This window comes from Boleophthalmus pectinirostris, unplaced genomic scaffold (genome assembly GCF_026225935.1).
Source record: "Boleophthalmus pectinirostris isolate CB_2022bp ecotype Guang Dong unplaced genomic scaffold, ASM2622593v1 HiC_scaffold_1, whole genome shotgun sequence".
Lineage (NCBI taxonomy): Eukaryota > Metazoa > Chordata > Actinopteri > Gobiiformes > Gobiidae > Boleophthalmus > Boleophthalmus pectinirostris.
Window position 1 is genome coordinate 32,601,760 of NW_026570970.1, and position 26,873 is coordinate 32,628,632.

General features: G+C 36.1%; 1 protein-coding gene and 1 non-coding gene across 2 annotated transcripts; one reads left to right on the top strand and one right to left on the bottom strand.

Annotated features, from left to right (window-relative positions):
* Positions 1 to 18,286: 18,286 nt before the first annotated feature.
* dhrs12 (dehydrogenase/reductase (SDR family) member 12) lies at positions 18,287 to 25,245 on the bottom strand. The gene is made up of 10 exons (XM_020926997.2): positions 25,060 to 25,245; positions 24,046 to 24,179; positions 23,364 to 23,446; positions 23,181 to 23,273; positions 22,539 to 22,620; positions 21,801 to 21,862; positions 21,626 to 21,730; positions 20,625 to 20,715; positions 19,894 to 20,031; positions 18,287 to 18,997 (listed from the first exon to the last, which is right to left on the bottom strand). The coding sequence occupies exons 1-10, from the start codon at positions 25,113 to 25,115 to the stop codon at positions 18,885 to 18,887; spliced, it is 957 nt and encodes a 318-aa protein (XP_020782656.2). The 5' UTR covers positions 25,116 to 25,245; the 3' UTR covers positions 18,287 to 18,884.
* A 422-nt stretch (positions 25,246 to 25,667) lies between these two features.
* Positions 25,668 to 25,776, top strand: trnal-caa (transfer RNA leucine (anticodon CAA)). Its single transcript has 2 exons — positions 25,668 to 25,705; positions 25,731 to 25,776. It is a non-coding gene; the product is annotated as a tRNA-Leu (tRNA).
* The last annotated feature ends 1,097 nt before the right edge of the window (positions 25,777 to 26,873 follow it).

Sequence of the window (26,873 nt, forward strand, 5' to 3'; positions counted from 1 at the left end):
CTGCTTGTTTCCAGGGAAATGTGCCTTTGGAGAATGTTCTTTCTGTAGCTTTATACTTCAACTGAATCATGCAGGCAATATGTGTGTGCACCTCCAGAAAGTTACACACTATTGCTTTAAATTCAGGTCTAGATTTGTCTTATTTTAAACGTTTCTATCAATACAAACATTAATAGCCTATTAGACTATTTTGATCCTTATAAGTGTTTACTATTATAAGGAAACATTTGTGCAAAGTGGCCTCTAGTGGAGATACAGAGTAAACACTTGTGTCCTTGAGGATATGACTTTTACACTAGCTTCACATAAACATATATAGGCCACATTATAGCATTTTATAGTGCCTTATTATTTTCCTTTAATATCTCTTATGCTGTGTTGATATTCTAATTCACAAGGCACTTTTATCAATTTCTCCAAATAAAATAGATACCTTTTATCTTATGAATAGCAAATTATACGCAGGCCGTTGTGTGAATTGTGTTAGACTGTTGCCTCAATACATTCATTCATTAATTAAAATAAAAAGTCGACTGAAATAAGAATTACTTTGCACTTAGGTGACCTCTAGTGGTGATGAAGAACACAACACACCCTCCTTTTTTCTGTATATCACAATCACTATTACATTTTAAAAGGCATATGGTTCAACATTGTGTCAAAAGTTGGTTACAAATGAACTAATTCAATAAATGAAGCTGTGTCAAAAATATAGGCGAGTGATGAAGAAATCAAATTAACGATTAAAAAAATATATATACATATTGATAATGGTTTTAAAACTGTATCAAATATTTATATTAACAAAGAACAGAAAATGATCTGAACCCAAAATTGTGTCAAAGATGTATGTTTTTAAAGTGAAAGGTTATTTGGGGCACCTGCGCGTGACTTCCTGTTTTCCTCCCCCGGAGCAGAGCGCGGTTCGGAGCAGAGCCGAGTGGACCGGCCCCGGGCAGGACGGTACCATGAGGGCCGCTCTGCGCGTTGCTTGGGTTTGGGTCTTCTGGAGCTTAGCCCGGCCGATCAGCGCGTGGCGGCCCGTCCTTTTGTCCCCGGGTCACGGTCAGGAGCAGGGACAGTCCTTTCCTCCTCCTCCTCCTCTTCCTCCTCCGCGCTCTGCACAAGGAGCTCTGCCAAGTTTCAGTGCGCCCGTGTGGGACTTTGTACAAGGTGAAAAACACTGAAAACACTGAAGACACTGAAGACACTGCACAGATGGGGTTGGATTGTTGTTTAGTCTGCCAAAACTACACGCTTTTAGATTGACAATACTTTACAGAGGAGACTGGCTGGTCAGACAGGTTCAATTGATGCTTTGCAGTGGCATCATGCAGGGGGTGTTCCACAGCACTCTATTGACGAAATATTCAGCAGTTACCATGGTGACACAAAACTCACATTAGCAAACAAAAGTTTTAAGATAGTATGAAAACTCAAGTAAAATACTAAATGGATTTAAACAGCACATTTTCTGGTCAGATTGTGTTAAAACTAAATTCAGATTAAAGCTTAATTTGAGTAACAGAGCTTCAGACAGAGAAGAGCTTACAGTTTATCACCCCCTCTCACCAGAAACTTTGATGACATCAGCTGCAAAGCATCAATATACTGCACTAATAGGCTTGAATTCCACACAAAAGGAGGTTTTGCAGAGCTGTTGACATCTTGATAAAGGACACAGTAAGTTGTGTCAATTGAATCACAAAAATCATTCAACAACATCATTTAGACCAATATTAGTCTGTCTTCTATGAGCAAATGCTTGTTGAGATTGGAAAATATGGTCCAATTTTCACTGTCCGTGTGGGACTTTGCACAAGGTGAAAGACACTGAATACACTGCACTGATGAATAGACTTGGACACAAGAGGAAGTTGCTTGTTTTGCAGGGATGTTGACATTGTGTGATAAGGACACAGAGCTGAAGCCAGAAATAAACTTTCAACATAATTTAAGCCAATATTAACCTGCTGTGACCTGGCTCTTCAGATTGGAAAATACATTCCTGTTTGATTGTTTGATTTGGTAAAGTTCTGTCAACACTTTTGTGAAGCCCTGTGAGGCAGCTGCTGTTATGATTTTGGGCTATACAAAAATAAATTAGAGTTGAATTGAACAGCCTGACAATGCAACACCAAATAAACCAATTATATTTCGAAGTCTGACTTTCTAAACACAGAGACAGAATATAAAAGCTATTTTATTTGGGATCCTAATTTCCTGCCACAAATGACTCCTCCTGGTGTTAGCACAGGCCTCTCCAAAAAGCAGACTGTGTAAGATAATTATGTAGCTATATGAAAAACTTGGAAATAACAGTCTATTTTGGTGTACTTTGCTGTTACAATATTGCAGTTGCCCCCTTGTTGGAATAATTGGGTATCTTATCTAATGAAATCATATATTCAATTGAATGTGGCAATATATTGTGTAGTACTTTTTACTGTCTGGAGAGAAAGGTGTGTGGACGCTCGTATAGATTGAAAGCTCTTGAAAATGTGTTTAATTCCTGTTTTTATTTTGTTAAAACTGTTTTTGGTGTGTGCACTGTGTCTGTGATAACTACAGAAACATTGCGCCATAGAAATACATGTAGGACACCACAAGGGCGATGTCACTGCAAAGTGTTAATAATCTTACCTTTACTCATTTCCATTGTGTCTTCAGAGAGTGGACGTAGCAGAGAGCCGTCAGATTTTAACCCTCTTCTGTGTCGCTGCAGCAAAGAAACGCTTCACCTTCGTTTCTCTCTTTTACGATACAGAAGTCTGAGATTTAAAGGTCTGTTTGAAAATCTGTGTCATCTTCACTGTATATATATGTTTTTCGCACAATATTTCATGTTTTCGCTGGTTTGTTCCGTCTCAGATGGCTCTCCGCTGCTGTCACTGCCTAAAAGTTGCCTCAGCTCCTCCAGTTTTCATAAGAAGTGGTTCTTGGTGAAGCTCAACTTAAAATATTGTGGTCCCAAGAAACCGGTACTAACTCCAAACATGTTTTATACTCAGACTGACCATTGAACTCACCATAGCACTCAAAACACTTTACATCAAGAAACCACTCACCCATTCACATACACACTCATACACCAATGTATGCAGACACTGGGGTGGGTTAAGTGTCTTACCCAAGGACACAACAACAGCATTCATCTGTAGGAGCTGGAATTGCACTGCCGACCATTCGATCAGTGGACAAACACTCTACCAACTGAGCTACTGCCGTTCAGAATGCAACCCCAAAATTACATTATGCAAAATTATACTGTCAAATGTGAGCCAACATACTGATAATATACTCATGTATTTTTTGGCAAGACACTTCACCCCTTCTCCCTGTACCAGTGTGTAACCATTACTGTTGGAGATTGTAGAGGCTGCTGGGTAGATGGGTTAAGCTGAGGCTAAGAGGCAGTATGACTGTAGAGTGAATGAATACTGCTGTTAATTTGGTTTGGTTATATTTTAAAGAAGATTATATAGAATTCTTTAAATTTAATTATAAAAGTTTAAATTAAAAATATTCATAGAAGAACTTCTGTGAGCAAATAGACATCTGCATGCATCTGTTGTTCAGTGCACTCATTATAGTACTATGGAAGCATGTTGAAATATATATACACACAAATGTATATGTAAATCATTCTCAACAGGACTGATTATAGGATTAAAAGAATTGACAAAAAGACTGAAATTTAGACTGACAAACTAAAGCATGGATCACAATTCAGAACATGTGCATACAGATCCAAATTACAGGGTCTGCAGTATATTTGCAGAATAAGACCAGGATATTTTGTTGTTTGTGAAGGAAATGATGGTAAACTGCAGTTTCAGTGCACATTACAGCTCTCATTGCTTTCAGATTTCAGCAGAGGAGACGAGACTGAAGCTGTTTTATTTTGACGTTTTCTTGAAGAGGAGGAGGACTGGTTCAGTCCACTGTGATCAGACTGAGACAGAGGCAGAGGTGACTTGTGCAAAAACACACGTCACTCTGAAGATACCTGCAGGAGCTGAAGTCAAGACTGTCAAAACACTCTGTAAGTCTCAATTAAACAAATGTATACTGTTCATGTATTAAAATGCATAATGACAGGTTAGAGTAATCATTTCACTAAAACAGAGTTAACACCATAATATTTTAGATTTTATCAAATGTATTACCTAGTTGTTGTTGTTTTTTTGTTTTTTTTGTGTTTTTAACTGATGAAGTTTATTATTTTGTTTCTGGTTGGACATGAGCAGCAGATGTGACGTATGTAGAGGTAATTTCATAACCTGGCAATCAAAATGTTAACAAGAGTCTGATGAGAATAACAAATGCATGACAACATCTCTGGTTTGTCAAATCAATATTTAAACTGTTTAAATAGATTTTCTGTGACTTCTTGTATTTTTGTACTTTTCTTCTCAACCTTTTTCCACAAACTAATGCAAAACTCTAATAAATATTTATCACAGATACTATCTCAGCAAACCAAGTCATAGATTTAAAAACACGAAAACCTGTCATATGCTTTAAGTTTGTTAAGGCAGTGCTATGTCAGCAGGTCGATCAACCGGTGAAGATTTTACTGTGAGACAATGGAGAAGAAACAGAGATTTGATTGTAGTGATGAATCAGCCTAAAGAAAAGGTAAGTGATGCAGAATATATGACAAATTTTAAATGTATTTGCAGTTTGAACGTGTGTAACCTGCGTCTACCAACTTGTCTCCTTGGGGATACTTTGCCAGTGTTGTTCCACAGCAGGGCATTAAATCTTTCTTTCTCCATGGAGACAAGAAGGTGACAACATCCAGGGTTCCCACAGTCATGGAAATTGAAAATGTAATTTTCCAGGCCTGGAAAAGACATGGAATTTTAATATCTCTTTCATGCAACTACAGCAGTTATCATTGCGCTATTATGATTATTTCCGAACTTATGCTCCTTTTGTTTAAAAGAGACAACAATAAATGCACTGACAGTATTTTTAATGTTAAAAAAGTATAATACCAAACCGTAAGGTGAGTGGAAAGGGTTAACATTTCATATTTAGCCCTAAAAATATGATTAATTCTACACATGTAGGTAGCATAAAGTCATGGAAAATTCATTTTAGGTCATGAAAAAGTCATGGAAAGGTTTTGAAATTTTGTCAGTGAAAAGAGTGGGAACCCTGAACACCAGTCTAAATTACAGATCAAATCTTGCTCACAGTAAGTGTTTATTTTCTTCTTTAGGTATTTTTCATTAATAAAAAGATCTGTAATTGAATAAATGCTAGATAGATAGATAGATGAATGCCATACTGTGGAACATTCTATGCAAGGCAGTTACATCTCCCTGGGGACAAGCAAAGCCTCCACCAGAAAAGTTACATAATGCACTTTTAATGTATATTTATTTAATGTAATAAAATGAGAGTTTACTTTACATTCAGCTAAAATAGTGCAAGTGACATTTTTGATATTCTCTTGACCCTGTTTTGCAGGTTTCTGACTTTGAGGTAATTTATTTCGACGGGAAAAGAAAACTCCACTCTGTGCTGGTGACATGTTCCTCCAACCAGCCAAAACATAAAGAGAAAAGGTCTATCCGTCCAATCTCCCATGATGCCCACCTCTCCAAAACAAAGGTAATTCGGAGATCCAAGATGGCAGGATCAAATCGACGAAGAGGACGTGCAAGATTTAATAATTTCTGGGGTTTCCGAGAAATACCGAAAGTCCCATATAAAGGAGTAGCTGTACCAAAAACTACTGCTACTACTACTACGTCTACTACTACTTCTACTACTACTGCTACTACTAGAAAGTTAAAGAAATGCAAAAACTGTGCAAGGAAAAAGAAGAAAACGAACAGTTATCAACGCAAAGAGAGGTGGTACAATATGTGGGGATTTGCTACGATTCCTAATAAGCCATTTCAAGGATTTGATGGGGCCAAGAGAACTTTGCAGCTACTACTACTACTACTACTACTACTACTACTACTACTACTACTACTACTACTACATCTACTACAATAATAAACAAGGACATTACAAAACATACCACTGACATATATGGTACTACCAAATGCATTACTTCTACTACTACGTCCTCTTCCGAATATATTAATTGTGAAACTTTTCTTTTGAGAATTAAAGAAAGAAGAGAAAGACTGTACAATATGTGGGGGTTTAATACAATTCCCAGTGGTAATAGAATAGAGATGGATGAAGATGCTACAAGTCCTGCACCTCAAAGCAAGATTTCAACTACTTCTATGTATACAAAGGGGCAGGAAAACAGTGGCTTGGTAAATCGATCAACTATTAATGATTTCCTCTTGTCCAAATTGATCAGTACGAAAGCACAGAGCAGCAGAAGTCCAGTTCTTTCAGACAGTACTGTAAGTTCAAGTACTGATGGTGTAATCTTTACGACAGAAAAGACCAAATTAAGTCAAAGTACATTGAAAAGTACAACTGAAATCATCAATACTGATTCACAGACCAGCGAAACTTCAAAACAAGTTAACCCTGTGGTAAAAGAAATGGCTACAACTATCAATGCGGACTTACCCTATACAAGTGTAAACCCAAGTCAAACTACTATGTCCGATGCAGTATTAAGTACACGTGAAGGGCCTAATATAATTGCACAAACCAGCCAAATTGAAATGGAAACTGTCGATCCAACTGTACAGAATTCACACCCATATTTAACCAAAACAAATGACGTCTCAACTTTGTCAGATATAATGGAAACAACTACTGAAAATGTTAATAAATGTGCACAGACAACCACAAGTCCAATTTTTGCAGACGCTACTGTAAAAACTGCGAGTTTGATTGTAAATGATGCAACTCCCATTACATCATCTATGGCAGAGACATCCAAAACTAATATTGTCTCAACTTTGTCATCTGTAATGGCAAGGACTAGCGAAATTACCAGTACAAATGTACAGACAAATAGTAGTCCAGTTCTTGCAGATTCTACCATTGAGACTAATGGTTCGCCTGTAAATATTTTTCCTAATACTAATACAAAATTTAAGCCGGATCAAACTACAATTGCAAGTCCAATTTATACTACATTGAATACAAAATTTATCGTAAACAACTTGGCTCACAGTGATAAACAGACCAGCACAGATCCAGTTATTGAGGATCATGCAATTAAAACTACAAATCCGACAACATCTGATGCAATTTCTTCAACTATGCCAATACGTCAAGAACTTTCAACTTCAAATGCAATGTTAACGACTACTAAAGTGGTCAATACCAATGCACAGACTAGTGAAAGTCCAGTTCTAACAGATTTTAAAACTGAGAGTTCAACTGTGAGTGGTGCAATTCAATATACAACTTTAAACGCAGAATTAACTTCACGCAAAATAGATGGACAAGCTACTATTAAAGTGAATGGTTCTTCAGTAAAGCAATTTCTGTATACAAGATTGGACCCGACAACTCGGCAATCAAGATCAAGTACTACAACAACTATGGTGGCTGCTCCTAGGTCTATTACTGCCACTCCTACTACTTTCACTGCTATGTCTGCTACTACTGCCACTACTACAACTCCTAGAACTACTATCACTGGTACTACTGCAACTACTACTGCTACTACTACTACTGCTACTTCTCCTCATACTACTACAACCAAAACAGACTCAACTATCACCGAGTTATTCAGTGATATGGCCTACGATGATTTTGATGCTTATGACGATCCAATGTCTAAAATGGACACAAGTACACAAGCTACTCCTACTAGATTAAAAACAAAAACAGTAACTTCAAAGATGAATGTAACTTATTTCACCAGTTCAGCTACAAAATCTACTACATTGTCAACCAGCACTAAACAGCCTTTAAAATTAAGAGCGTTTGAGGCGAAGGTGGATACTATTAAAATACGAGACAGAACTAAAACCAAGACCAAACCAACCGAAATAGCTGCTGCAACCAAAATAGCTACTGCAACTTCTAAGCCATTATCCCTAATTTCCTCCACTATGGCAAGACTGTCTCGTTACAGAATGTCAAGTAACACCCAATCTCCAACTTTTGATGCTTTTAAAACTGCTAAACCAGAACATGTATTGAACAGTGATTGGGACTATGATTATGGGTTGAGTTTTGTAGATGATTTTGAGTTGCCATATGAAGATCCAGACCTAGAAATGGTTCAAGATAAAACAAGAAGTGCGCTAACCACTAAAGCTGCTAAAACAAGAAAGGATGTTATAACCGAGTCTTCAGTTTCGACTGGTGTGACGCTGACAACTTCTACTTCAAATCCTAAGACTAGTCCCCCTCCTACTACTACTGATTCTGTTGCTTCTATGTCTATCGCAAAAAACAATCCTGAAACCTCTACAATCGCCTCAAGTTTATTCAATATTGTTGGAAATGTAACTAGTGGAAAGCCAGCCTCCCTCACAATGAGTGCTACTTCTGCAAGGTCAACCAATGCAATTTTAGCAACTACAAAGTCAACATCTTTTGCTCCAACAAGTGACATTTCTATTAATACTGCTACTCCTACAACTATTGCAAGGATAAATAATGCAAGCTCTGTAAACGCCTCTAGTTTAATTTCTGCTGTAGTCAATATAACAAGTAGAAAGCCAGCCTCCCTAACAATGAGTGCTGCTGCTGTCAATACAAAACAATCTACTCTGCAAACAAAGGTCTCCAGGAGGAGATCAACTTTATCAAAAAAGATTGGCTTGACAAGCGTAAATGGAAAGTCAATGGCTTCTCCCTCAGCAACGTTTGCCCCAACAAGTGAAATTAAGACTACCTTTGGAGCTACTATTGCTACTACTACTATGTCCATTGCAAAGCCAAGTTACACAACTGCTGCAGTTGAGTCAAATTCATTGTCCACAGATTTAGGAAATAAAACTAGCAGAAATTCAGCCTCCCTAACAATGAGCGCTGTCTTTTTGACTACTAAAACTAATATTATTTTAGCAGCACCAGAGTCAACCAGAAATGTACCTACTCTGAAAGCAAAGGTCCCAAGAAGGAGTGCAACTTTATCAAGAAAGAATGGTTTGTTAAGCCCAATTGTAAAGCCAATAGCCTCAACATCATCAATGGCCTCTACTTCAGCATCGGTTACACCTACACAAAAAATCAAGCCCACTAGAACTAGTACTTCTTCCATTACTACTACTACTTCTACTAGAGCTGTGTCCATTTCAGAGACAAATAACAAAACTATTACACATTTTTTAAGCTTATTGTCCACTGTTGTAAACAATGTAACAAGCAGAAATCCAGCCTCCCTAACAATGAGTACTAATTCTGCAAGTTCAACCAATGAAATTTTAGCAGCTTCATCTACTAAAAATGTCCCCACTTTGAAAGCAACACATCCAAGAAGGAGTACAACTTCAAGAAACATTGGTCTGTCAAGCACAAATGGAAAATCTCATATACCATCTTTTTCCCCTACAAGTAACATTAAGCGTCATACTACTACTGCTACTACGTCTATTGGAAAAACAAATATTGCAGCTTCTACAATTGCCTCAAGTTTAATATCCACTGTTGTAAAAAATGTCACTAGCAGAAATCCAGCCTCCCTAACAATGAGTGCCGCTTCTGTGAGTGCAACTAAAGAAAATGCAACTGTGGCTACTCCAAAGTCAACTCGAAATGTATCCACTTTGAGAACAAAGGTCCCCAGGAGGTGGACAACTTTATCAAGAGTGATTGGTCTGTCAAGCATGAATGGAAAATCTTTGGCCACAACAGTAATGGCTTCTCCCATACCATCTTTTGCCCCTACCAGTGAAATTGAGACTATTTCCTCTACTACTTTTACTGCATCCACTGCCAACACAAATGATGAAATTTCTACAAATGTTTCAAATTTAACCATTATTGTTGGCAATGTAACCAGCAGAAATCCAGCCTCCCTAACAATGAGTGCTACTTCTGCGAGTTCAGTCAACACAACTTTGGTCAGTATAAAGTCGACCAAAAACGTTCCCACTTTGAAAGCAAAGATCTTGAGTACAACTTTATTAAGAAAGATTGCTTTGTCAAGCGTTAGAATTTTGTTTGGCACCACAGCAACTCCCATAGCTTCTTCTGTAGCATCCATCACTCCTACAAGTAAAATCAAAACAGCCAGAACTACAGGTACTATGACTACTACTACTGCAACTATTGCAAAGACAAAGGAAGTAACCTTTACAACTGCCTTAGGTTTACTGTCCACTGTTGTAGGAAGCAGAAATCCAGCCTCCCTAACAATGAGTGCTGCTTCTGCGAGTACAACCAGTGCAACATTAGCAACTACAAAGTCAACCAAAACTGTACCCACTTTGAAAGCAAAAGGTCCAAGGAGGAGTACAACTTTAAAGATCGGTTTATCAAGTATAAATGGAAAAGCTAAAGCAACACCCATGGCGTCAATGTCCATTGTCCCTAAAATTGAACTTAAGTCTGATTCTGGTTTTAACAGTGCTCTTACTTCAACTTCAAGTTTTTTCAATATTCTAGGAAATGTAACAAGCAGAAATCCTGCCTCCCTAACAATGAGTACGGCTTCTGCTAGTTTAACCAATGCAATTTTAACAACAAAGTCCACCAAAAATGTATCCACTTTCAAAACAAATGTTCCAAGGAGTACAATTTCATCCAGAACGATTGGTTTGCCAAGTCTGAATGAAAAATCTATAACTACTGCAACAACTCCCTCAAAGACATTTAATGCAATCTCTACAGGTGTGCTGTCCACCTTTGCAGAAAAAGCAAGCAGAAATCCAATCAATAAAGCTACTCACATAAGCAGTGTCTTGCCTTCCACCAAGCCACTGTTAAAAAATACAACAAAAATTGACACATCCATTTCTTCTACGAGAAATTCAACCTCCTTTATTGAAAATGAAACCTTCAGTAACTCAACAGCCTCTTTTCATAACAGTAGTTCAAACACCATCTATAAATCTGAAATATTTAATAACACAACTTCAACGTCAATTCTACTTACAAGACTGACCTCAATGAAAAGAACACCATCAAGTACAGTTGAGTCAACAAGTGTCTTGCCAACAACCAAGACGATGTTGACCACTATAAGAACAATATCAGGTACTAAAAAAACTAAATGTAATGTAGTTTCTTTATTCGCAAAATTGTTGCTAATGAAAAATATAACTAATTCAACTGAAGTTTTGACTACCACCAAGATTTCTATAAAAGCCAATACACCAAAGGCAGTCTCAACTATTACCAATGCAACTACCTTTTTCACATTGTCAAAAACTAATTACACTGGATCATTGCCTACTAACAATGCTACCATCACAAACTCGTCTAAAATGAATATTGCCACAACTTCATCAAATTTTATTATGACAAAAAGCGATGCAACTCTTCTATTGACAAGATTAACTTCAATTAAAAGGACGGCTTCGAATAGTATGAAGTCAACAAAGGTCTTGCCAGCAAACAAGACCACGCAAAGACAATTTTCAACACCAATTACCAGAATGCTAAGTAATGCAACTACAATATTGAAAAGTAACCCAATCGCAAATAAAACTGCATTCAGTGGAGTCTTGCCTTCTACCAAGATGGCTACTAGCAATGGCACAACTTTATACAGAAATTTGGTCTCTATCAAAAGTGCAGTTTCAACTACAAGAAATGCAACTACGTTATTCACAAGATTTACATCAATGAAAAACACCATTTCTGATGTTACTGCGTCAACTGAAGTCTTGCCAACAAACAAGACGTTGACAAATCTACAAACAGAACATGATTTGAACGTTTTAACAAATCAGGAGACAAAAGCCATCAACACAAGCGAAAACTCAAATAAGACACGACTCTTTTCAACGACACCACCTTTAATTTTTAATACTACTTTATCTATGCAGAAAACTCAAGAGGCTCCACTTAGGACTACAAAATCGCCATCAAGTTCAGCTAATACAAGATTAAACAAAATGTGTCCATGTAATTGTTTAAATAAAGGGTGGACAACTTTAGCTAAAGTCTCCACAACAATTAAATCAAAAATAAAAAAAATATGTGGTAATCAAGATAAAGCGTCAGAAACAAAGAGCACTATCTCTTCCAGTTCAAATGGTGTAACTTTGTCTCATACAAAAACAGCTGGTGCACCCACAACCATTTTGGTATTGTTAAGCAAAATGAATGCAACTTTATTCAATGCAAGCACTGATATAAAGTTCACAGAAGTTGAAGACCAAGCTATAACCAAAAGAGTGTCCACTACCAATACTGTAACTTCAAATGCCACAACTACACCAAAATGTGCAACTAAACTCTTGCCTAAAACCAAGACACAGTTGACAACTTTGAGACGCTCATATTCAACAATCGTAAATGTAACCAATTTAGACTCAACAAAAATCAATGCATTATCTTTTTATACAAATCTGACTTCTAAATCCAAAAATTCTACTTTTAAAATGACAACAAAAGCCTTGCCAATGAACAAGACAATGTTGACAACTCCAGAAATGACAAATTCATCCAACGTTTTAACAACTGCCATACTTGATAATGAAAGAAGATATAGTTCAACAATAGCTGTTCCTATAAGAAGTCAGACCACAGTTAAAAGAACCACTCCAAGAGAAAGGTCCACTAACAAAATAATGACAACTTTGAGGAGTTTGAGTACATTTAATGAATCAGATGCAAGTACAAGAAATTCATCTTCATTATTCACCCGCTTGGCTTCTATCAAACTTACTCAGCCAACCAGGAGTAATACTTTAACTAATATTGTGAGTCCAACTATATCTCAGTCTAAATTGCCACCAACAAGTTCACCCAATATAAAGATAACCAAAATGTGTCCTTGTAAATGTTCAAATAAAGTGACAACCTTATTACCAAAACTGTCAAATATAGATACAAGAAATTCCCCTGCAAATGATGATAATGGACAACATAGTTCAACTATTGATTCAAATCTAAACAATAACTTAACCAAACCAAGCAATTCCTCTACTGTCAAAAGCTTACTATGGACTATATTGGGCACAAATGCTACGTCAATGCATCAGATTTCAAATAGGACTACAAAGCCTCCAAGCTTTCTTTCAGCAAGAAGTGACATATACAATGCAAAACTGGAACATGTCACAAAAACTGCAGATACTCCCAAACGTTCAAGTAAAATCCATGCTATTTCAACTACAATGGTGACAACAGCTAAAATAAAATGCAAAAATGTTGGAACGATGACTACTGCTACTTCAACTAATATCGTGAGTCCAATTATATCTCAGACAAGAGTGCCATCAACAAGTTCAGCTAACACAAAGATAACCAAAATGTGTCTTTGTAAATGTTCAAATAAATCACCAAAACTGTCAAATACAAGAATTACCACTACTAATCATGAAAGTGGACAACATAGTTCAACTTTAGTTACAATTGGCTCAACTTTCAACAATGAATTAACCACACCAAGTAATGCAACTGCTGTCAAAAGCTTACTATGGATTATAATGGAGACAAATACTACTTCAATGAATAGGATTTCAACTGGTACAAAATCTTATCAGCAAAAATTAGCAAAAACTTATACGGACAATGCAAAACTGGAACATATCACGAAAACTACAGATACTCCCATAAGTTCAAGTAAAGTCCATGCTACTTCAACTACAGCTAAAATAAAATGCAAAAATGCTGGAACTATGACTACTACTACTACTTCAACTAATATTGTGAGCCCAACTATATCTCAGACAAGAATGCCACCTACGAGTTCAGCTAACACAAGGATAACCAAAATGTGTCCTTGTAAATGTTCAAATAAAGTGACAAGCCTAAAACCAGAACTGCCAAATACAAGAATTACCACTGCCAGTCATGATAGAGGACAACATAGTTCAACTTTCAACAATAACCTAACCACATCAAGTAATGTAACTGCTGTCAAAAGGTTAATATGGACTATAATGAGCACAAATACTACATCAATGAAAAGGATTTCAACTGGGAGTACACAATCTCCAAGCTTTCATTCAACAAAAACTTATACAGACAATACAAAACTGGAACATATCGTGAAAAAAACTACAAATATTCCTAAATGTTCAAGTAATGTCCCTGCTACTTCAACTACAATGGCAATAACAGGGAAAATAAAATGCAAAAATGCTGGAATGAAGACTACTACTACTACTGCTACTTTAACTAATATTGTGAGACCGTCTATATCTCAGACAAGAGTGCCACCAACAAATTCAGCTAACACAAGGACAACAAAAATGTGTCCTTGTAAATGTTCAAATAAAGTGACAAACCTATCACCAAAACTATCAAATACAAGAATTACTGCTGATCATGACAGTGGACAACATGGTTCAACTTTTGGCTCAACTTTCAACAATAACTTAACCACACCAAGTAATGCAACTGCTGTCAAAAGCTTACTATCGACTATAATGTGCACAAATACTACATTAATGAATAGGATTTCAACTGGAAGTACAAAATCTCCAAGCTTTCGTTCAGTAAAAACTGATACGGACAATGCAAAACTGGAACATATCATGAAAACTACAGATACTCCCAAACATTCAAGTAAAGTCTATGCTACTTCAATTACAATGGCGACACCAACTAAAATAAAATGCAAAAATGCTGGAACTATGACTACTGCTACTACTACTTTAACTAATATTGTGAGACCAACTATATCTCAGACAAGAGTGCCATCAACAAGTTCAGTTAACACAAGGATAACCAAAATGTGTCCATGTAAATGTTCAAATAAAGTGACAAACCTATCACCAAAACTGTCAAATACAAGAATTACTGCTGATCATGACAGTGGACAACATGGTTCAGCTTTTGGCTCAACTTTCAACAATAACTTAACCACACCAAGTAATGCAACTGCTGTCAAAAGCTTACTATCGACTATAATGGGCACAAATACTACATTAATGAATAGGATTTCAACTGGAAGTACAAAATCTCCAAGTGTTCGTTCAGCAAAAACTGATACGGACAATGCCAAACTGGAACGTATCACGAAAACTACAGATACTCCCATAAGTTCAAGTAAAGCCCATGCTACTTCAGCTACAATGGTGACAACAGCTAAAATAAAATGCAAAAATGCTGGAACTATGACTACTGCTACGTCAACTAATATTGTGAGTCCAGCTATATCTCAGACAAGAATACTATCAACAAGTTCAGCTAATATAAGGACAACCAAAATGTGTCCTTGTAAATGTTCCAACAAAGACTTACCAACAAACAAGGCAAAGTTGACAACCCTATCACCTAAACTGTCAAATACAAGAATTACCACTGCTGATCATGACAGGGGACAACACAGTTCAACTTTCAACAATAACCTAACCACACCAAGTAAAGCAACTGCTCTCAAAAGCTTACTATGGACTATAAAGGGCACGAATACTACATCAATGAATAGGATTTCAACTGGGAGTACAAAATCTCCAAGCTTTCCTTCAGCAAAAACTAATATGGACACAACAAAACATATCCTGAAAACTACAGATACTCCCAAACGTTCAAGTAATGTTCATGCTTCTTCAACTACTATGGCTACAACAACTACTACTACTTCAACTCAAATTGTGAGTCCAACTATATCTCAAACAAGAGTGCAATCAACAAGGTCAGCTAATATCAGAATAACCAAACTGTGTCCTTTTAAATGTTCAAATAAAGGCTTGCCAACAATGAAATCAACTGTTAATAATAATAACAATTTTGGCAAAGCGGAAAACCAAAATTCAACAAACTTAACAAAGAATCCTGCCCATTTGAATTCAATTAATGCATTTTTTCCTTGCACCAAAACAACTGCCCCATCCACAGCAGTGTCCACAGACTCTATCAAAATGAATGCAGCTTTATCCAGTGCTTCAAATTCAACTTTAAAATCTAAAAGTGAACCAAAAAATACAACTGGAGTCAAGATGATGTTGACAACTTTGAAGAAACCAACTACAATCAACACAGCTTTATCAAATTTAATTGCAAATACGAGGAAAGCATCTACAATCTCAGCAAATATTGTAGCATCAACAGTTAAACCACCTTGTTATGTAAGAAATACAAGAAAGTCTACAACAACAACTACTACTACTACTACTACTACTGCTACAAGTTTATCTTCAATGAAAAGGCCATTCTCAAGCAAAAATTATTACACACATGGCTTCACTACCAAAAATGCTACTACAATGTTCTCAGTTAGTGTAGTACCAACTTTGAGTACTTCAAGTTGGAAACACACATCTAGCTTTATTACAAACTTAACGATAATGAAAACAGCATCCTCCAACTTCTTGCCAACAAACAAGAAGTTGACAAACATAAAAATGGTTAATATTTTGAATGGTTTAACACCAAGCAAAAATTCATATATGACAAAACCTACATCAACTACCACGCCTTTAGTTGTGAATGCTACTTCACCTATGCCGAAAAGATTAGGTGCTACAAAATTGCCACTGTGTTTGGCTAGATTAACCAAAATGTGTCCATGTAAATGTTTAAAGAAAGGGTTGACGACTTTAACTGCACCTACAACAATCAGGAAGCAAATTCTCAATACTAAGACTTTATCGAATTCAGTTTTAAGTACCAGTACGAATAAAAATTTTGGGCATACCAGCGTATTCACTCTTTTGGCCAAATTGGCCACTACAAAAATACCAGTTTCTAAAAATTAATCCGTCAAAAAACAAGACAATAACATAAACTGGACCAATTATAACGTTTACTAATGTACCAAATTGAGTTACAAGTTCAGTAAATCAACACTATATATGAATTGGCCTATCTGAAATGTAATATTACTAGGTCAACAAAAGTCTTGCCAACTACCAAGACCAAGTTGACAACCTCTTCACCAGATATCAGGCAAAAGGATTCAGCCACACCAACAAACAATCTCTTCTTTCAACCGCTGATAAGCAACTATGTTTTTAGTCCCTTACATCTCAAACTCCATTTAAAACAACTTTTTTGCTAGTCATAAATGTTCAACTTATGTCTTGCCTTCCAACAAGACGATATGTTGACAACCCAGGAAATAACTCCCAAACATACTGTAACAACACTGAGGTCTATAAGCCAAGCAAACCCTATTCCAAAGACTATAATTATATGGGACTGTGAGATAAGTAAGGCTGCAGATTTGTAGGTTAAGTTTAAATGAACTGCAGTGGACTTTACAAGTGAAAAAAAAAAAAAAATAATAATATTAATTTAAAAAAAAAAATAAAAAAATACATAAATGACTAAATAAAATTCCCAAATAACACAATTGTTGCAACAAGTAGAGCATTGTCAACAAATTATGTGTCTACTTTTTAACTTTCAGATATTAATAAGAAGATGATCATTTTAAAACATGTAAAGATTACTTCAGCTATATCCAAGATGTAATCTATTAATATAAATATAAAGAAACTATGTAAAATGCACTATTAATTGCACATTGTTGCAAATGAGTTATGTGTTTACAAGTTGAAGTGTGGCTAAAAGTGCCAAAATGTCGTCCTCATGTTGAAAACGAAGGAGCTTTGTGTCTTAACCCAGTGCGTCTGTCCCCAGTGTGTGTCCATGCTGTCGACAGAGCCTCCTAAAAATTATTTATTAAAAAAATATTTAATAAACTTATTTTTATACAAATTTGATCTGTGTTTTTTTTTTTAAATGAACCTCAAAGGTTGTTGAAATATTTAAGATTATGTTATGTTTACTTAATCTACTGCTGTTTATCTAATCTGGGTTATTTTTTATTTAATTTACCATTTTGTAATCCATTAACTTTATTAAAAGGTGCAATTTACATTTCATTTAATTTTTCAAACACAATTTACAAGACAGTCTGCATCATTTGAAATCAATCATTGTCCTCATACTTTAAAAATTGCATTGTCTCATGTATGGAATAATCCCCTATCAATTATTTGGAGCCTTTCTGAACAATTGAAACTTTTGTCTTATCTAGGGTGACATGCCAGATAACCAGGGAGCGCAGAGGAAGATGATACAATATAACAGATGAAAATGAGTCTACACTGCGAACTCTGGCACATTTACATGCAGTACTAACACATGTTGATTAATATGCATTGTCTCATTGCATTAGCTGTAATAATACACTTTTTTTTTGCATTTGAACCAATTATTTGGTATTTTAAGTCTTCATATTACCAGTTTGTATCATCATTAGTATAACCTGTGTCTGTGTTCAGAGTGCAAAAACAATGAACCACCACACACAAAAAAATCTATCTCAAAAACATTGATTTATATCAATTATCATTTTACAATAAATTGTACATTTAAAAATAATAATTCATCTTAACTTGCCTCACAGTATGCAAAATAGAATTCACAATCTCATAAGCAATAGCAATATTTTAAAGGTGCGCAGCGTAACTTTTCTGGAGGAGGATACGACATCTGCTTGTCTCAGTGATGTTGCTTTGCCAAGAATGTATTCACACTTTGATATTGAACTTATCTCTTTGGAGATTTACAGGTTAAATCTGGGGAGAGGTGACCTCACACAGAAAGTTTGTTTTTGTAAGGTATTTTGAGCAATAAAAATGTCAAAAATGAAATAAATGCTATGGATATATTGTGGAACATTCCAGGCACAGCAATAACACTTAATACAAGCAGGTAGGACCTTCTCCCAGAAAAGTGCACCTTCTAGGTTTAAGCTTAACACTGGAGGAAATGTTATAATGTAAACGATTAATCATATATAAGATCCAAAGCACATATTAACGTGTTCATTAATAAAAGTGTAAACATGGGTATATGAATAAGTAGTGCTCTTTAATTTCAAGTTACATAAAGTAAGTTTTACAAAGAATAATTTATGGTTTAAATTTCTGAGCAAATTCTTCCAAAATGTTCAAGAGTTTTTCTTCGTCCTGTGGAGAGGATCTGGATGCAGCCAGAGGTAAATGTGTGGACACAGCCGTGCGGTCTGGGGAGAAAAAGAAATCATTTAATCATTTTTAAAAATTTATTAAGTTAGGATTAGATCAGAACTAAACCGCAACTAAAGCATTAGGAGGCAACCAGATATATAGCAACCACGTATATCAATACCTAGAGCAACCAGTATTGGACCACAACTAAAGCAAGTATGACTGAACCAGGTCTAAGTCTAAACAGAACTAAAGCAGAACTGCAGGGGCTAACGCAGGACTAAAACTGTGACTAGACCAAGACTAAAACAGAACTAAGCCAGGACTATACCAGAGCTAAAACCTTGACAACCACAGCTGAACGACAACTAAAGCAAATTTGACTCATGACTGCACCAGACTAAAGCAGACTAAGTCAGGACTGACCAAGGACAAACATAGGGCTAAAACTAGGATTAAACCAGGACTATAGCAGCACGGAACTGGGACAAAACTCAAGAAACAGAGTTTGAACCAGGACTAAACCTGGACTGAAAATGAACAGAGCCAGGCCTAAAGCTAGGACTAAACCAGGACTGACATTACGACTGAAGCAGGACTGAAGATGGCCACAATTTGTAACAAAAGACAAGACAAAGATGAACATTTTTCTATTTAAAAATGGACTAAACCAGAGCTTAAACCAGGGTCAAACTGGAACTAAAATAGGATTAAACGAGGACAGACCATGTCTAAAACAAGGATAAAAAAAGGAATAACCATGGACTATAGCAGGACTGAACCAGGACTGTGCCAGGACTAAAGTACTTTAATTATATTCTAATGCAGAAGACTATATCAGAGCAAGGCCACATGTGTACCCTGCTTCAGGTCCATAGTAACAACTGAACCCACTTAATATCCCTACTGTGAAAATGGATTGAAAGTATAAATAAATACATTTTAGTCTGACCTTGGAAGAATAGTCCACTGTTCTGCTTGGAGGCAGCCTCAGACATGGCTAACCACACCACAGTGTCTGCCCCCATGGCCTCAGTGCGCAGCCTCGACTGCATCTTCGCATGAAAGGAGGGCATCGAGGTCTGGACCGCTACAGGAGCGACAAAGGGACATTTAAATGAAAACAAACAAACAAACAAACAAAAAAACAACTTAAATACATTACAAATGTACTATTCTATTTATTTTGTATGGCCCCAAATTGCAACAGCAGAAAATAGTTGATTTAACCAATGAGTCACTGAGCAATCACTGAGCAATAACTGAGAAGGCAAATGGAACACTGGCAGAGCGCCCCCCCCGTCCTTTCTGCAGTATGTAACTTTTGTTGATGTTGATGCCTTTGAACTCTTAATATTTGCGTTTTTGAGAAGTTTGAGAGTTCCATTGACCTTATAAAGCTCCACCCACTCTTGCTCCTAAACCACAATTTGTGGTGGCACTTCAGTGAAGAGGGAATTCTATTTATTTCAGTGGAGAATTTGAGAAAAATGTCACCACTCAAATATGAGACAAAGTAGGCTGGTTTGTGTAAAAAGTTCAATGTTCATGTGCACTGTCAAGACCGGCAGCTCCACACAACATAATACAACCCGGATAATGAAAGCAGCGCCTATGGTAACTTCCACAATGAGGTGAATACTGGCAGTGTGTTTTGTGCATAACAGACAGGTGTGTTTTTACCTGGAGTGTCAGCCCATCCCGGGTGCATGGAGGAGAAATGAATCTCTTTGTGCTGAGTGGCCCATCTCTCAGTGAGGATCACCTGCTGCCTCTGCACAAACCAAACCAAACAAAACCAAACACGCCAATGTCAAATAGGAGAGGGAAAAAAAAACAACACAAGTCCTATTCACAGCACTGACATAAAACAACAGTGTGGTAAGCTGTGTGAGTGACAGGCCACAGGTAAAGGAATGTCTGTTTGTCTAACAAAGACAACTGCTTTTTCAGGAGTATTTGAAATGAAACTATAACATACATAAATACATCATTCACACACGTTTCACATTTTGTTCTTTGTAAACCACAACACTGATCTAAAATTACTTTACAGAAAACGGCCGTTAAAATTTTTGGAACCTACATGTATGACCTGAAGTTTGAATCTTGTAAATAAATGCAAGTATGTAACGAGCAGTGGGCGGAGATTAGCCAGGCTGGCGCCACCTAGTGCCTCTGCTCAATTTAATTTCTCTCCAGTGACTAGATCAGCAATCAGAATACACTAGATGGTTTGCAAGAACCCCGAAAGTGTGAGTCTGGGCACCAGCCAATCAGCGAAAAGCCACACATTCTATGTTGGCAACAATTCCAGAGATTGAGGATTTAAAACCTTAACAAAGAAAATGTTTGGTGAATTTTATCAAGGGGAAAGATGTTATTGTCCTTCTTCTATGACATTTGGGAAAAGCTTAATACACCAGTTAGGCCTGTTAGTGGCGCATTACATACATCACGACCAAATATCAGCGACTGGTTAAATGAAAAAAGTACATGCCTACCATCGAGCGAACAAATTCTAACGCTACAAGGTCAGACGGCTTCTACGAAGTGAAACCGGCTGATGAATCATGCTAGGCGGCGATAGGAAGTGGGTAAAACAGACATTTTCTGAGCACTTGAGGCTCGTATGTGGGACAATACAGGATTAAAATTTATAATTCAGTATTACATATTTTTACCTTGTTCTGAGCATAAGCCATGGTCCCATCAAACGTTCCTTTTTCAAACTGCAGGTCGTCTACATTGAGTTTTTGTGTTAACATCCCACCTGATGATACTGTGATCTGGGAAAATGAAAAATATGTAAGGTTTTATAATAGTAGATTTATAATAATACAAAGCCAGTTTACTCACCACTCTGGGATTTGTGGCCTGCTTTAACAGAGGAATTAAAGCTGTGGTGAGGATATAAGTACCTGAAAAACGCAAAATTGTATAATATTTAATTATGAAATAACAGTTTAGCCTTAAATTTAAGCAGGTGACAATAAAGACACCTGTGATTAACAAAAAGCAAGATATATTAATGCCATACTGTGCATCATTAAAGGCAAAGCAATTCAATCTCCATGGAAACAAGTAGTTGCAGAGAAGTCAGAGGTTTTTAGAGTGATAGAGTAATCTGTAACTCAAAGATTAATGGTTCAAATTCCTCTCTAGTCACCTCATTTGTACGGAGACAGGAAGTGAGAGATCTGCCAGCTACTTGTCTCATGGATATGTTACATCTTTGCCTGAAATGTTCTACAACATGGCATAAAAAAATTCAGTGCTTCTCTCCACGGAGAAAGAAACAAGATCCAACATTCCACCAGAAAAGTTACACTGTGCACTTTTAAACAAACTGTGTTATAAAATACAGAAATTGGTGCATGAACTGTAAACAATTTAACTGATCCTCAACATTGAAGGAAAACATTGTTACATTTAAACCTTATTTTGGTCATATGATGTTTTGCTTGGACCCTTTGAATTAACCATAGTCATTAGATTATCATTGGTGGTAAATCCAGGAAAAGTCTGAGTGAGTCTGTGGATTTCAGTGGCGCTTAAAGCTACATTTGTTGTTAAAAGTTGACTTCTTTCTTTTACCGAGTGTGTTGGTGGCAAAGTTCTTCTCGAGCCCCTCCTCTGTCACTTCCCTCTGGTTTATCATACATCCAGCGTTGTTAATCTGGTGAAAATAGAGCATTAGTAATTAAAATAGGCATTAGAATGAGTAACAAGTAAAATAAACATGACATTTGCATCAGAAAAACTGCACTGACAATCGATACTATTAATTGGAAATTAGTTTGAAATGTCCCAATCAAATTACTATCAAAAACAATAGAAGTTATATTACTACAGTGAGCGGGGTAAATAATAAATGTTTAACAAATTCAATTTTTATTTCCTGTTTTTTTAGTGAAATTTCACTTTGAACTTTCACATGTAATCCAATTATGTGTTACCCACTGACTCATATCTCTAATTAAAATATCCAATAGAAGTAATAGTGATTCTAAAAATTTTATTATTTATTTTGGGGGGGGTCAAATTATAGTTTTAGAATACATCGTAAAACAAACATTTCATTCTGAAATCACATCCAAATTAACAAGAAAATCTTTTTGTTACAGCACCATTTACTGGATTTCTTATTACATTAAACATAGATATGGCAAGAGTAAAATATCATTATAATTTAACACTTCAGTCATACTTTACATCAACTATAGAAGTTGTACTCACTAGAACATGGAGTGTGTTGTTTTGTGAAAAGTTTTGGGCAAACTCCCAAACCTGCTTCATATTGGACATGTCGACGATGTGGACGTAGACATCCTGTGAAGAGAAACAGAGCTCAGATAAACAATAAAACAACCTTTGGCCACGTTTTTGTCTGTAATAATGTAGGAACTTTAAAATACTAACCTGGTTTTTGCTGCTTTCTACGATCTCGTCTTTGGCTGCATCTGCTCTGCCTTTGTTTCTGCACACCATGTGAACAGTGCCACCTGGAGACAATAAGATACTTTTAATTAATCTGTACTTTGTGTTTCACTCAAATGCTAATGCTCTGGGATTTGTTTAAAATGTCCACATGAACTCAGTCTTGAATTAACAAAAATAAAAAATATATGAAGTAAATCTAATGTAAATCACATTACTTCATGCACTATGTAGACTCAGGTGGAGGACTGGCCACACTCTTGTCTGTATGGTAATGTACTTACTTTGCCTGACTTAACTGTCCACAGTATAACATTACATTTATTATGTAACATGAATTTATTGGATTACAGATGTTGAAAGTAATCTATTACATTATAATAAAAAAGTACAATCTCAGACACATTTATATTAACATGAACTTGAGGTTCAGATTAAATATATTTCTTACAGCCACATCACAATTTTTATTTTATCCCTGATTTTATTGCCTTTAAGAGTTAATAGAGCCATCTGCTTCTTTTGAAAGTTCACACTTCACTGAATGGTTAAATAATTTCTTATGTAGGAGTTAGATTGTCACATTCAGGAAAGCATTCTTGTATCTTAATGCAACAGACCATCCCCCAGTCCTTTTTCATAGCCTTTTAAGTCCTGTGTTTACCTCTGTTGGCGATCTCCAGCGCTGTGGCCTTCCCAATACCGCTGTTTGCTCCTGTGATCATAAAGGACCTGCCGCTCAAATTCACCTCCAGGTCTGAGGGATTAAAACGCTTCGCTGCAGCCTCGTAACCGCACCTACACAGTCCAGAGTGCACAGGGATCAATAAAAGGAAGGAAGATAAATTACATAGTTGTGATATACATTCCAAACTTTACTCTAGTTAAAAAGTGCACTATGTAACCTTTCTGGGGTTACATGTAGCTATCTCCAAGGAGGCTAGGAAATGATGCCACCACGCCTCATTACCAGCCAAATTTTTCAAGGAAATTTATCAGCAGTAAAATAAATAAATAAATAAATAAATAACATGGGTAGGATGTATTGATTCAAATACAAATTATATTAAATTCAAATATGAACTAAAATATAATATTTCTCTCTCTAGATTACAGTAGTCCTATGTGGCAAAGGCTATGGTTTCCAAAGGTGGGATCTATCATTGTTATTTTAATGAAAAGAGTCACTGGTTCATTGATAATTCACATGCCTTCTCGACATTTCTGTTAGCCTTTGTATGTTTATTGTTTGCACACAAAAATCATTAAACCTATTTGCCCTCCTTTAACCCTTGTTAAAGTTTTGTAAGATTATCAATACCACAATAGCTTTGTCTCAACTGGGATTACATCAACTTGAACTTCCAGAGAGAATTTATGAAAGCTGTCACTGACAATGAATAAAGATAATGTGTTATATTGATTTAGGCTTAGACACATTACATTTACAGTATAGATAGTTGCATGGGCAATAAACAATGGTCCAATTATTCTAGAGGTAATTTGAGGTCACAGAATGCTCCCATTGACATATAATTTTAACCGTATACATCAATAACTATAACATACAGTATCATGTTATAGAAAATGCAAATAATCCATTTAGTTAAGAATAATATCTTATAGCTCAAACCGATGCCTTAAACACGTGCATTACTCAAGTAATGTCCACACCTACCTCGTATACTCCTGCATTCCTTTCAAAAACCACACCGCATTTCTGTAGATCGACATATTTGCGGGATAGCTGCTACGTAAAACTATCCAAAAATCGTTTCTGAATGCAAAACGGCGTCTTTTAAGGGCGTCGGAGCATTAAACGTTTCGTAAGAATGACTTGTTTTCGTTATGTATGGAGTAAAGGGGCGTGGCTTGAGAATCACGTGTGCAAAACCCCAGAAACGGAAGTTAGCGTGATGGTGGCTAAAAACAATGCTAACGGAGAATACGTAACAAAAAGCATTAGTTTGACTTTATTAAATCATCTATGACATTTATATCAACATCAATTAATATTTTTTACTAATATAGGAAGGTGGTAGTACTGAAAAACGATGTAATGTAACGTACTGTAATTTCAATCTGGTTTATTAATATTATGTTCTCCCGTTTTATCGCATTGAAATGAATATCACGCAATAAGCAATAAAGTGATTTTATTATAATGCACGGAATTTATGTTTAATTGAATACATATATGTCAATGCCAAAAACAATTTAGCAAAAAAATTAATTGTTAAGAAGTATTACGGTTTATCAGCGCTATTTCACAGTTGAAGCATGGTTGTCAGGATGGCCGAGTGGTCTAAGGCGCCAGACTCAAGGTAACTCCTTCCTCTACAATGGGGCTTCTGGTCTCCGAATGGAGGCGTGGGTTCGAATCCCACTTCTGACAATAACTTTTTGTCTCAAATATAAAGGAAATACGGAATATAAATTGTATTAATTTGCACGACTTTTGTATATAAACATAGCGCTTTTTGATAGGTTTGATATTTGTGTAGAGTTGTTGTGCAGAAGAATACGAACTGAAACATCAAACGCCGTATGGTGATAACAAAAAATATATTGCACAGTTTACCTGCAAGTTCTGTCGCGCATTTTCTGTTTTGTGATTTGGATTTCGTTTTGACGTTTTTATTCCTATTTAGGGCTACTTACAGAATTCCTGAGCATAATTTCCTAACTACTGTAACACCGACTGAAGTATTTTCATTTATCATCTATTTAATCAACTGGCCTGTTTTCTATATCTATGAGGCTTAAAACGTTTTCACATAAAATTAAACGATAAAAACTAAAATAAAATAAAGTAACTGAATTAACAAATTGAAGTGCATATGAACCACTAGAGGGCAGTCTAATAAAACAGCTTTGCAGCTTAGAAATCGATAGACTGCAATACCCGATTATTTCACTAGATGGAGACATTGCAAAGCACATGACACATGACAAAGTGAGCGAGTAGTTTAGGCCAAATTAAAGTCAGACTTATGAGACGCAAACATGGAAAAATGTATTATCTTTTATGATTATAGTTTTTTTTTAATTATTTTATTTAGTGGGGCTTTAAATAAACATGAAAGTGTGAGTGAATTGTGTAGATTATTTGGGTGCTATTTACCGGAAAAAAGCACAGACCTCTTTAGTGTTAATCTTATAATGAGGTCTGAGCTTCACATGAGCCAAAACCTTCCTCAAATGTACCAGAGCTGCAAGCAAACCAATCAGACAAACACTAAATCATAATTTTCTTCTTTTTTTTCCAATTAAAATGACTAAACAGTGCAAAATGTCTTAAAATATATCAAATTTACTAAGTAGGCTTATGTGTGGAAAATGGAAAATGTTCATGCAATTTTTATAAAGATGTTTAAAAGAGAAATCAGCATATTCTTTAAATTCTGCACCAGAAAAAGTTACATAATGCATCTTTAAACATTATCTTTTTTTCTTCTGTCAGACCTAAACTAGATTGACCGCTCAGTTTAA